This window comes from Mytilus trossulus, chromosome 3 (genome assembly GCF_036588685.1).
Source record: "Mytilus trossulus isolate FHL-02 chromosome 3, PNRI_Mtr1.1.1.hap1, whole genome shotgun sequence".
NCBI lineage: Eukaryota > Metazoa > Mollusca > Bivalvia > Mytilida > Mytilidae > Mytilus > Mytilus trossulus.
Genome location: NC_086375.1, coordinates 63,034,282 through 63,048,190, shown reverse-complemented (window position 1 = coordinate 63,048,190; position 13,909 = coordinate 63,034,282). Strand labels below are relative to the sequence as shown.

General features: G+C 30.0%; 1 protein-coding gene across 2 annotated transcripts; it reads right to left on the bottom strand.

Moving 5' to 3' along the window:
* Positions 1-131: 131 nt before the first annotated feature.
* On the bottom strand, positions 132-13,766 carry LOC134712069 (uncharacterized). 2 transcript variants are annotated; one of them, XM_063573209.1, is made up of 13 exons: positions 13,604-13,766; positions 12,000-12,033; positions 10,897-10,962; positions 10,205-10,425; positions 9,604-9,752; positions 8,911-9,032; positions 6,441-6,569; positions 6,079-6,192; positions 5,609-5,682; positions 4,497-4,626; positions 3,512-3,586; positions 2,565-2,639; positions 132-1,962 (listed from the first exon to the last, which is right to left on the bottom strand). In XM_063573209.1, exons 1-13 carry the CDS (start codon positions 13,613-13,615, stop codon positions 1,082-1,084), a joined length of 2,082 nt encoding a protein of 693 aa, XP_063429279.1. In that variant the 5' UTR covers positions 13,616-13,766; the 3' UTR covers positions 132-1,081. The 2 variants fall into 2 exon arrangements, with proteins under 2 accessions (XP_063429279.1, XP_063429280.1); XM_063573210.1 differs by having other exon boundaries at positions 132-1,959.
* Between the last annotated feature and the right edge of the window lie 143 nt (positions 13,767-13,909).

Genomic DNA, 13,909 nt, shown 5'->3' with positions numbered 1-13,909 from the left:
CCAAATGACATAGTAAGTTTTATCAGCTACTAATATTATAGAATGTACTAAAAAGACCTTGTGTCAAATTATTTTTAACTTCAACAAACCCGTATTTGAAATATTGAGAGTGTCTGACACTAATTTTTGTATTAAGGAATGTAAATAGATTCTTTTTCCTCTAACTCCAAGATGAACTAATGATAATTTATGAATGTCAGATTGTAATGCCCTCAAAAATATTAAATGAAATAATGATTTGATCATCTGTTCGAAGAGGAATTTCCATACAATGAGTATTAGTATAAATCTCCTTCACCATAATTTTGTTTCAACTAAGAATATATGGTCAGGTCTGGTCATACTATGACTGGTCATTCTGGTATTGCCCACTTAAATGCTACAGATTATAAATAAGATAATATTTACAACAGCACTTCATTCTATTAATTATAAAAGCACAGAAACAAAATTATGAAAAAAAAATGCTTCTGTGGTTTGCTAAATATATATATGTAAATAATGCCATTCATAATTATTTTTGGTTTGCTGTTAAGAAACTGACCTTATAAAATGTTTAAATAAATATAAGTATACTAAGTAAAAAAAGCTTATCAACAAATATTTATAATTTTATCTTTTGCCATTCAAAAATAAACTATCTTTTAAAACCTAACTCTAAACTATAATAAGAAACACAATGAACCATAAGATGCTAAATTTACTCAACAATTTGATTATAAATTAATTAACTGTAGAAAAAATTCATAAAAATAAGAGACATGATTTATTATAATAGTTCCATCTTAAAATTCAATCATAGATTAAAGCAAACCAGCAACTTATTATGGATGGCTCAACTCCTAATACATTTTTGGAAGCACACTTATATACAATAAAAATTCTCTTTTTAGATCATATTTTCACAACTATATATATAATTATCATTGTAAAATGAAGGATAAAACAATTCTAATTCAAGACACAGTAAAATGTCTATTGGAACTTAAATGAAATTGTTTTTGGAATATGTTTACAGCATATTTATGTTACATATCAATGAAATGAAATGCATGTTCTACCCAATGTAATGATTAATATTCTATCCTTCCTCAATGTCACTGTCTACATTGGACGAGATAACTGCAGATTGTATCTCTGATTTTTCTTTGCTTTCTGTTTTCTTTTCCAACACTTTCTTTTCTGATACTTTGTCCTTTGAATGTTTGCTTGAAGATATATCTTTTTCTTTCTTCTGTTCACTTTTGTCATTTTCATTCTTGCACTTTTCACAACTTTCCTTTTTTTCTGTCGAACTACTGATTTCCTGTTTTTCTGTCGAACTACTAATTTCCTCACAATCAATTTCAATGTCATTTTGACTCATTTCGTCAACAAGATCTTCTATTCTCACATCATGGGGATCAAAACCAGTATTGATATTAGTGTAATGATTAGTATTCACCTGATTGAAATTCACAGAAGGTGCACTGGGTGCCTGTGGGGCAGAACCATCTGCACTTAAGCCAAGCAACCTAAGAACATCTGGATACTGAAGAATACTGCTAAGCTGACTAAGGCTTAAAGTTTGTTCCTGAGACAAATCATTGTTACTGACAACCTGTATATTACTCAGAGATTGAAGAATGTTTCCTTGAGAGTTTTGTGAAAAAGCTACGTTGTTTGCAAGATCCTTATTGTCTGAACTGTTTGCACTTAGTTGGTAATCAGACATCGTTGACCTGGCCTGCATATCTCTCGCACCACTTGGTGCTAGAATGGCAGGAATTGTATTGGGAATACTTCCAGCCAATGTAGTGGATGGGTTATTGAAGTTTGAAAATGTCGCTGCAGTAGCTAGTTGACCAAATGAAGAGTTTGAGGTAGAGTTTTGACTGTATTCATTCTGGCTCATCGGGCTAGTAATATTCAAACTGATCAATCCTTCTTCTTCTAACTTTGCCAAATCCAGAGGTGAACCTGCTATAAAATAAAGAAATTTTCATATCATCATATGACGAGCGATTCTTCAAAAAAAAATTAAAATAAGATTATTTTACACATATGAAGTAGTGCAATGTTACATTGACCTTTTTTTCTTAGTTTGTTTCCTACTTCAACATTTAAAATGGACAATCTTAAATCAAGAAATTGTTTGAGCACCTAATTAATGCTTCAAAATACATTGCTCCTCTGGCTTTATTGCACTGATTTACTTTGTTTATGTCAGAGTCGTTCAGTAAATATTGTGTGCAACATCCTGCTGTTTTTAAGTCATCATTTGGTTGATCATGGTCTATGTACCTTTGGACATTCATGAGTGTTTGTGTTTTTTATTATCATTAGACAAAATATTAAACGACTAATTAGTTGTTGTCAGTTTACTTTACCTTGGTAAATATTACAAGTCTATTCAGAATAATATTACGAAAATATTGATTTCTATTTACTTTTCTAAATATATTATCTGAATACCATCTGTCTTCGGTTGAAACTGATGACGACAACAACGGCATACCAATATACAACCAAACCAAAAAAAAATTAAATTTTTGCAGTCGTATTAAAAGGGATATAGCTCTTACCACTCTGACTGGGAGGTTTCTTTTTCAAGTGATGTATTCTTCGTTGGACAACATTATTACAAGAAGACCGTTGTTCTACAAAATAAATCAAATATTTTATGATAAATATGATAGTTATAGAAGACAAAGACTTTTTTATGTATCACAACAATTCTAAGGATGAAATTATTGAATTTATGTTAATATATGTTAATCTTTAATTTTATTTTAAAACTTAAATAATTTGCTTATTGTTGTGAAAACAATGTATTACATGACTAATAAACAACTTCTCTCTCTTTTATTTATAAACATTGCCTATAAACTTTACATCTTTTTCATTCATATCTACTGAGACTAATATAGAGCTACCCAATTTGCCCCTATTTTGACAGTCCCCCCCCCCAACATTTATTGAAGAAACAGACAAAAGTTTCCATTCTGTGTTTATTTTGTAAACATATCCGTGTTTACTATATAATTCAACAAATTCAATTTTGAATCATAAATGATTTTAAACTGACCTCTTAATGACCATAGAATTTGTAATGAGGATTACCTAAATTGCAAACTGTAATGTGATTTGCTTTATTTCTCCCCAGTTCAAGGACAATAGTCAATGCTTACTATGCATTTTATAAGAAATGAATGCCTGTAACCTATTTTAATTGCTCATTTTGAACAGTTATCTTTCAGTGGACTTCACATGCAAGGTTTATGTAGATTTAACTTTTACCATTGGATACATCATCTGTTTATATATTATGTGACCATTCTGTGCATATCTACATATATTATGCTGTATTGACTGACATGAATAACATAAAATTATAAAAAAATGTAAATAGTTTTAAGTCTCAATGAAAACCTGATTTGTATCGATATTTTTCAAAATGGATGCAAAAGGTGCAGGTTGGGTACTGTGGTATCACATGAATTCAAACAAGTTTACAAGTTTATGTAAATACCTTGTTTAACGCCTTCTGTATGATCTGGTATGGTGAAGTTCAACATTTTTTTCCTTTTGTGAGCAATTATGTCTCCTAAAAAAAGATATATATAGATATTTTTACTGTTTATGCAACAAATGATAGCTAATAAAATACAACTATTTTGCTTCATACAGAATCCAGTAATAGATCAGAATACATGTAGATTCAATTTAAAAGCATTTAGGGGCAAATCATATGATGAATTTAGTACATGTAATAAATTTTTGATTTTTTTATCTAAAATACATCGAAATGACAGCATTTTAAATATAACTGGATTTCATGGCTCATCCAAAGAAAGACATGAATACCTGGTATTGGCAGAATGAGAAATTTTCTTTCTCACCTTAATGTTGGTTAATTACTTTGTGGTTGCAATGACCTAAGATGTTCATTTCTCACCCAGAGCTGTGAATAAGATAGATAAAACCTATCTATTCCATTAAACATCAGAGTATTTGATGTTTCTAGAAACACATAAGAAATAATTCACTTGAACCAGCAGGCAACTTTACTTAAATTAAAAGCATTATAAGAGAGGTAATTCAAATATAACCAGGACACCCTTGTTTTTCCCCTTTTTGCCTTTTATTCCTAATCGATTTGAGCCATAACCCCCCCAAAGCCAATCCTAACCATCCCTTTGAGGTATTGAAATTTGTGGTACAATTTCAGAGAGATTTATACACCGTTCCACAAGTTATAGTCAGGATCCTAGAAAATTGCTTATTTGGGACTCTTTTTGGCCCCTTATTCCTATTAAAACTGTTAGGACTATAACCCCAACATCAATTCCAACTTAACTTTTGTGGTTATAAACCTTGTGGTTAAATTTCATATATTTCTATTTACATTTACTAAAGTTATTGTCTGGAAACCCAATGTCTTCAAATGTGATACCAATTTGTGAATGCAATTTTTTTTGAGGGAGTATAAAAAATCTACATGAAAATGTACAAACCATCTGTAGGCAATAGTGTGAGTTCTTTTTTTGATGTTTCTATTTTCCTCTTCTTGTCATAAACAGAAACATACACTGTCTTGTTAACTGATAACGCATCACAGTATCCCGGAAAATGGAATTCTATAGCCTATGAAAGAAAACAATTAAACTGAAATATCATCTTTTTTATGAAAATATAAAATAAATTACTAGAGTTGTAATTTACCAAAAAAATAGTATTAAGTTTTTTGTCCTCAGAATTGGATTAAGGGGTATGGAGATGCATATAATAAAGTCATATATGCATATTTACTTTGCCTCAATTTTGGGCCCACTTTTAAGTCCCACATCTGGTCCTTGATACTCAAAGATGAAAAATGTTTACAAGATCCAAAGAATTTAAAACAATAATAAGAGACAACTATTCTTAAAAATATTTGTTTGGAAAAATAAAAATGTGACTGTAAAATAACATTCATTAAGATATGCTGGAGCTACACTATGGAATGAGTTGCCTGACACGATCCGTGCACAGACAAACCTAAACCAGTTTAAAAGTATGATCAACAACTGGAATGGCAACTCATGCAGGTGTGGCTCCTGCAGATCTTAATACCTTTATTTTATTTTGTGTTAAATGTTTGTTCCATGTAGCTTATAGAAATTAGTTTGCTTTATTTATTTCATTCTGCTTTGCATGTGCTTATGTTTCAGTTTTAGTGCTTTGCTTGCATGTGCTATGCTTTTTATTATGAACTTTTTACTTGCAATAGAGCTATCATAATCTGTATGTCTCATATGTGTGTTTTATGTATCTTAATATATGTGTTGTTATTGTTATTAATGTCGGCAAAAAGCTCTACAGAGCTTATGTTTGTATTTAATGTAACCCGACTTAAAATAAAATTTCTTATCTTATCTTATCTTATAGTGATGTATACAGACAAGTATCACTAATTTGCGATATAGATCTGAATGTATGGTAACCATTCATTTTCAAGTTTGAATATCAATCATAAAAGTTGAATGAATGTATTGCGCTAATTTGTTTGCAATGTATATTATTATTGTTTGATATAATGGTTCCCCCCAAAAAATTGAAGGTTCATTCCTAAAACAACTATACTTACATTTTTAATAACTTTTCCTTTAGTAGTTTGATACCAATTTCCTTCATCACAAAACTTAATCTCAATGTCTGACTCTAGAAATAAAAATAAGGAATACTTGACATGGGAAGTGACATGCAGTATTTTTTAATTTTATTTTTTATATTATTAAAGTCTAAAACAACAGATGTTCTTTTTTTTTTATTAAAGTCTGAAACAATAGATGTGAAAATCATAAAAAATATACAAATCATTGGAACCTTTTTAATAAATGGGTAAAGCTTGTCACAAATCAGGAAAGACACAATTGAGTTAGTGCCCAACATGTTTACCCTGGTTAGATAACAGTATGCCATAACAGGTCCATCTTTGATGAGAAGATGAAAAGACAAATTGCCCATTGTTACAAAAAATACAAAAATAAATTAATTTTGAGTACAAACAGAACATGTATTTGTTAACACTTGCATTTAACTACTATTTTTACTTACCAGCAGGCGAGTATGAATCTGAGGTCAAGATGATGAAGTGTGAATCGTTTTCTGATCCTGATACTGATGATGTTAAAGGAGCTATAGCATATACCTCAAATTTTTTACCATCCTCTGTGAAGAGAAAAGAACATAAAATTTATGAACACTAAAATCTAACAGTTATACTTTGCTTAACGAAATCAAGCATACAAGTTTCATGGATCTGAGTAATATTGTAAACATTTTCAATCTTATTTAACATGTTTAAGAATAATTGATTTGACAGTATCTCAATTATATTTGATGGAAAGTACATTTTCCCCTTTTTCATCCTGCATGTCTATATTTTGGAAAATTATAAATAACTGTATGCTACCTACTTGCATTATTGATAGGGTTGCTGTACTGTGCTATATAGGGAGGATTAGGATTTTCAACAAACTGCACCTCTACCATTAATATAATCTCTTTACTCTCTTTGATATTCTTATTGGAGTTCCAGTAATCATCTACAAAAAATAACAAACCATTTTCTAAACATTCATGTGCTTATCTTGATTAATAAACAGCTGTGCCATGAGTGCATGATACGCCCCACGTCTTTTGTGGTAGTTTTATGCAATAATCATAAACAGTTTCTGAGAAAGTTTTAAGCAATAACCATTTATTGTTTTTGAGACACGGCGGGACATGTGAAACCCCCAACCCTGTTGTTTTTTTACAAAAAACTAAATATCACTAAAATAAAATTTTGAATCAAAACCAAAAAGTATACAGATCTTTAGATTAATATAACAAAGAAGTGTGTAAAGTTTTAAGCAATAATCATAATTATTTTTGAGATTCGGCGCGGCATGTAAAAAAAAAACTCCCCTGTTTAACAAAATACTCAATAACTCCAAAATAAAGTTTTGAATCATCACCAAAAAGTATACAGATCTTCAGATTAATATTACAAAGAAGTGTGTAAAGTTTTAAGCAATAATCATAAATTATTTTTGAGATACGGCACAACATGTAAAACAAGAGGCTGTCACAACGACAGCAAACCGGATTTATTAACATTTATTTGTGTCCTGGCAATATCACAAGAACCATTACTGATGATTGGTGAAAGTGAAAATCGTCAATATCAAATTTGACCTCTATTTTGTCATCAGTATCAACATATTAAAATTTGAAAAGCTTGGATTGAATGGTTCACGAGTAAATGCAACAACGTGAATGTAAACACCATTTTACGATCTTTCAAGAACCATAACTCCTGAACAGTAAAAGTCAAAATCGTCATTATTGAACTTGACCTCTATTTTGTCATCAATAACAACATATTAAAATTTGAAAAGCTTTGGTTGAATAGTTCATGAGAAAATGCACGGACACGACTGGAAACACCATTTTTCAATCTTTCAAGAACCATAACTCCTGAACGGTAAAAGTCAAAATCGTCATTATTGAACTTGACCTCCATTTAGTCATCAGTAACAACATATTAAAATTTGGGAAGCTTTGGTAGAACAGTTCATGCGTAAATGCACGGACACAACTGGAAACGCCATTTTACGATCTTTCAAGAACCATAACTACTGAACGGTAAAATTCAAAATCATCATTATTGAACTTGACCTCTATTTTGTTATCCGTAACAAAATTTTAAAAGCTTTGGTTGAACGGTTCATGAGTAAATGCACAGACAACATTTGATTGTCGCCCGCCGCGCATCCCCAAATCAATAACCGACATTTTTGTCACAAAAATCCGGTTAAAACCCTCCCCCTTTTTTACAAAATACTCAATAACTCAAAAATGAAATTTTGAATCATCACCAAAAAGTATACAGATCTTTAGATTAATATAACAAAGACATGTGTAAAGTTTTAAGCAATAATCATAAATTGTTTTTGAGATATGGTGCGACATGTAAAAAAAAACTCCCCCTTTTTTACAAAATACTCAATAACTCAAAAATAAAATTTTTAATCATCACCAAAAAGTATACAGATATTAAGATTAATATAACTAAGAAGTGTTTAAAGTTTTAAGCCATAATCAAGAATCGTTTTTGAGATATGGTGCGACATGTGAAAAAACACACACCTGTTTTAGTTACAAAGTGCCGTAACTCAAAAAGTTTTAATCTTATTTTCACCAAAAAGTATACAGATCATTTGACTATCATAAGAAACAACTATATTAAGTTTCATGAAATTTGGATAAGTCGTTCTCAAGTTACAGTGCAACATGTTTACGCCGGACAGACAGACAGACAGACATCGGACATTTGTATACCATAATACGTCTTGTCAAAATTTTGACGGGCGTATAAAAATTGTTATTGTGTAAAGATTACTGAAAAAATAAATATGTTAATTTCACAGAAATTAAAGACAAAATTTGTAAAATGCCTACATTAGCTACTAGATTTAAAAAAAAACCAAAAAAATGATTTCCTTTTGTTCAATCATTAATGAAAATGATATAGTGAAATATTTTGGTACAATTTTGTCAAAACTGGATAAGACACTTGCAAGTGAATAATTCGACCTCAGAGAATCAATATTCATGTGACCTTCAATTTTACCCCTTAGCTGGAGATGGGTAATGCATATATTCAGCTATTAAAAGGTAAACAATGCAAACATTTTAGGATGAACCACTATAATGACTGATGAAATCCACAAAAAAATATTCTCATACAGGTAAGAACTATGATTAAACTTCTTTTAACCTACACTATGAATCAAACAGACCTAGAAAAAACAATTACATGTGGCTGCTATCAATTTATAATTGTTAAAATTGGGTTATATGATACATATTTCAATTGTAACTAAACTTCACATCTTTTACCTTTTTCCATGTCAGAAGTGATGAATGGAAAACGGCTTGCGTCCATCATTATAAGTTTTCTACTATTAAGCTCCATATCATAATTCTTCTGTTTGGGAATTCTTGGTGTAGCTTTACAAATACTGAAACAAAAAAATACATGACAATAAGATGAGCCAATGCTTATATATCTGCAGCACAAAAAATCATTGGCTTACCACTAGTGGTTCTTTTTAAACTGACATATTCAAAAATACATGTTAAGCAAGCCAAAAAAAGTCAATAGACCATGACTGAGCCCTACGCTGAATAGTCTTCCTGGAAATAAAATATGCCAATGCAAATGCAATTAAATATCAACCAAGTCACAAACTATTACATAGTTGACTGCATATCCGGTGATGCTGTAGGAAACAGCATACTTAGGGTTTCTTTTTGACTCCTTCAAGGCAAGACAATATACCAAGTTAAACAAAAGATCACAATACTTTTGAATCTAACTTGTGTTTACCTATTACCATGAATCCAGCTGACTTTTGAACCTGGAAATGAATTAGGATCAGGAGTTTCTCTTGAACAGTAAAGGAACAATACTAAATAATAAACCTGTCACTGATATAAAACGAAAAAGGAAAAAGGAATTTCTTAGACAGAATTATTCTAAATGACATCATAAATACAAATATGTGTATTCTCAAACTTTTTTTTACTTACCATTCATTTTTTTCAGGAGTGATATCATGGTCTTCTATATAGACTCCATCATTACATTTATCTCCAATCAAACAGAAGGGATGGGCTCTGAACTTTTTATCATCTACTGCATGAATACGAACTTTCACCCTTCCAGTGTAGTCATTCACCTGTGTAATAAAATGAAATAATCATACTTTAGACTTTTTATATTACTTTTGTTAGTTGGTTAAAAATAAAATTATGTATTTTATGTAAGAATCATGCATGCATTTGTTTCAAACCAAAACTGTCTTTGATATTTTCTTTGGAGAAAAGGAAAGAGGTTGAAAGGTGAGGGTTAAAAATAGGAATTTTCAAATTTATTTCATTTTCACTTGTAACATTTATTAGTATCTGAAATGATCTCTAACGAATGTTTCCTACATGTACCTTTTATAATGAAATGAAACTTCATATTCAGTTTGTTTTGTAAATCAGATACGAAACCTTTTAATAACTTCTTTATTTTTATCACATTTTAAGTGAACATTTCCTAATTTTACTTTTTTCAATCTTTAATTGCCTATATCATGCCACTTCTTTCATTTTTTTAATAGTTTAAGGCTAACTAATTTCTTACCACTATTTTCGCCAAGACTTCTTTACCATAATTTCTGTTGTTTAGTTCTGAGTCATATCTAAATCGTACCATTCTATTTTCAATCACAACATTAACAGTTGCTGCTTTCCTAGGTTCATTAACATTAGTATGGGCTAAATTTCCAATTTCTATGGACTGTGCAAGATTCAAACTTGCTGTATGTATAACATCTGAATTATTTGGAATGGTTGCAGGTCTCACTAAAATGAAAAAAAAATAAAAAAAAATAAGGGTTTGTTTTATCCTGGCATATGAATTAACAAGCTGGTGGCAAGCTTAACTTTGTGTGATATGTTATAAATGATTCTAGAAAAGAAAATGAAATAATAAACTCACAACCAGAAATAATCCTAAGACTAAAAACTGTCTAGATTCAAAACTAATTTGTCAAGTATGGTCTTAAATAGTCCAAATCCTTACTAAATCAATGATGTAAATGTACTTAAAATAGTTCAGAAAATGTGAATTATTCTTTTTGTATATTTCAATAACTGGATTATTATATCAATTACAGTTGCTGCCATGCAAATTTCACTGATATAATATATATTTATGTAAACAAAAACAAACAAAAAGTAATTTCTCCGTCAAATTTGAATTTTTCACAACCTTTGCGACATTTTTCCAATTTGTATATATAAATATGTATGTATGTATGTATGTATACTTACATCCTTCTGGCATTTGATTCAAACCATATTGTGAGATTAAGTCATTCAAATTACTTGATGTCACATCTGAAAAAATGTACAGTATATGGTAAATTTATACTAAATATTTATCATTAAATATTTTTAATAATAAATTCTTAAATGATATTTGTAATTTGGATTGCTTAATTGCTGGTAAACTGTAACCCCATTTAGCATCACATTCAAATATTTTAATACTGAATTTTGCAGAAACAATTAATGTGAATAAGTAAGTCAGCTGGAATTTGGATTTTATCTGATACATTTTATATATCTCATTGCAGTTTTTTATGAAATCAAAATAATTTAAATCTATTTTGTCCATTCTTAAATAATTGCAATAATAAATACAATACAGTTATCTTCTTAATTTACAGTACATCTAATGTTTTAGAAATTCATTTTCCTGCTACTGTCCCAAGTCTTGAACCTTGTTATCACATGTAGTTCTTGTATGTAGTATTTGAATTGATTTCACTTTGAGAGAATTAACTGTTTACATCAGATCTGTGATAGGTTCTGTAAATTTTATTTTCATCTTTTGAGAATAATCTTGACGATTATGAGCTAGACATATTACCCAGACACTTGTTTATTGTTGAAGACAGCTCAGTGTATGTCTTATGGCGCATTTTGGGGTTATTGTCTCATTGACAAATACCCTTGGTTAATTTAAATTAATTATTATTACTAGAAACATGTCTGCATTGAATTTTCCTTTTTACACATAATTTTTTCTAGAAACATATGTTGTATTGAATTTTCTTTTTTATATACAGCATCTACATTAGGACTATAGAAAAATTGTTTTTTTGGTTGCAGAAATCTTAAAACAAGGTCAGACATTTTCTCAAGTTTGTCTGTATCCTTTTGTCTCATATACATATCCTGTGACTTTTCTTTCAAAAAGTTGCCCAATATATTTTTTCTAGTAAGGGATATGAACTTTCAAACTAAGCAGAGAAAAGCCATTATAGTAGTTTTATTCTTTTTGTAAGTATACATATTGTTCTGTAAGTTTGTATATTTATTGTCTACTAGAGTGAGTCAATAAATAAGGAAAAATAAACAAAATGTCTTACTCATTGCCAGAGCACTATCTATTTCTTCATTCTTCTACAATAGAAAAAGTTTAATCATAAAATATTTTCCTAGACCCTAATCTCTAAGTGTCTTTTAATCCATGGCTACCATCACATGTTAAACAATTTTAATACAGTGGAATCAATAGTTTTGTAAATAAAGGACATACAGAATGATATTAATATAAATAAGATTTGGTGTAATTGCCAATGAAACACTCTCCACAAGAGACCTAATGACATAGAAGTCAACAACCAGAGGTCATTGTAAGGCTTCAACAATGTGCAAAACCAATACCAATACTGCATATTCTGATAAGCATAATTTCATTAAGAGAAAACTACAGTAGAAACTACACTCCCTATAAGGATAAAAAGAGATGCACCACTTATATCAATCCAAGAAAAATTCCAAACCCACCAGGGAGTTATAGAACACTCAGAAGACTGTTATTATTGTGGATGATGCAGAAGTTCTAAGAGAAAACCATTTGGCTCCTTGCCAGGAAGAGATGAACTAAACAGATATCTGCAGATTGATCTCAAGGTCAAAGTGAGGGACCATTTTTACCAACTGAGATCCAAAATGTACCCATTCTAGTTTGAACTTGGTTTTGGGTACCAGGGATGTATGTGGGAGGGTGAAATTCAACCTACTAATTTACTGAAATTTCTGTCAACCTTCGGCATGGTCAAACCAAGGAACTTCAGAACTGTATCAATTGTTCCTAATGGTAACCACTTATTAGTTGAAAAATGATTTACAGCAATAAAGTTTTGTTTTTTTACATCTTGTCTATTGTCTTGATTAAATATAAGAATTTTGCCTGAATTTTGAAATGGTATTAGACTATAGTTTGTGGGCAAAGCAAATAAATTTAACCATATGTCAGAAACAGATGCTAGTCGGGCTGTCAGTTGACCACAAAACATGTTGTTGAATATATTCTTTTGGCTAAACTATTTTGGCTGAGCAGTTATCCAGGATTCATGCTCCTGGGGAACACTATTTTACACATCATATGTAAATAAGTAGATGTGGTATGAGTGCAAATGAGACAACCCTTCATTCAATTATCACAACTGTATAAAAAGTCAACAATTATAGGTCTAAGTAAGGCCTTTAACATAACCCTTGGCCAACACCAAACAGCAGCTATAAAAACCCCAAAATGATAGAATGTACAACAATTCAAACAGTATTTTAACAATATAGTTTTACTTTTGCAATGTTATGTCTCACACGCAATGATAAATATTGTCTTTATAATAATATTTAAAATGCTATAAATGGAAAACAAAATCTTAATCACATCTTAGAGCTAATGAAACAAATTTTTCCTGGTTAACAAAGAGGCCATTTATGAGAACATATGTATATTTATACAGTAAACATTAACTATATACATCTTAATAAATCATTTTAATCCTTGACATTATTAAAATGAGCTGTATTTGATTTATTAAAATATTGGAGTTATAAGAAAAATGAAGAGTAACTGTTGTACATTTTTTGAAAATGTCATTTCAAGGAAATATTTGTGGATCCACCGACATTACAATCTTTGTTTTTTTGAAAATTCACTATTCTATAAAGTCCTTACCAAGTATGCCATAGTTATATATGAAAATATATCAACACTGTTCAGCTCTTAAACAACAAACTGGAAGCTACTGAAAAGTTTTACGTCTATTAAAAACTATCAATCAACCCACAAGTTTCGGTTTCGCTATAAGTTTCAACTCTTGGAATTTTTGTTAGGGGTATTCCCCTTTGAGGTTTATGAACAGGATATACGCAGTGCGTGAACGTAAATAATTTAATCAGGGCAGGTTGAACTGTAACACGATTATAAATTGTACATTAAATATCTATATTTTATTAATTGATTACATTCAGAGTTTTCACA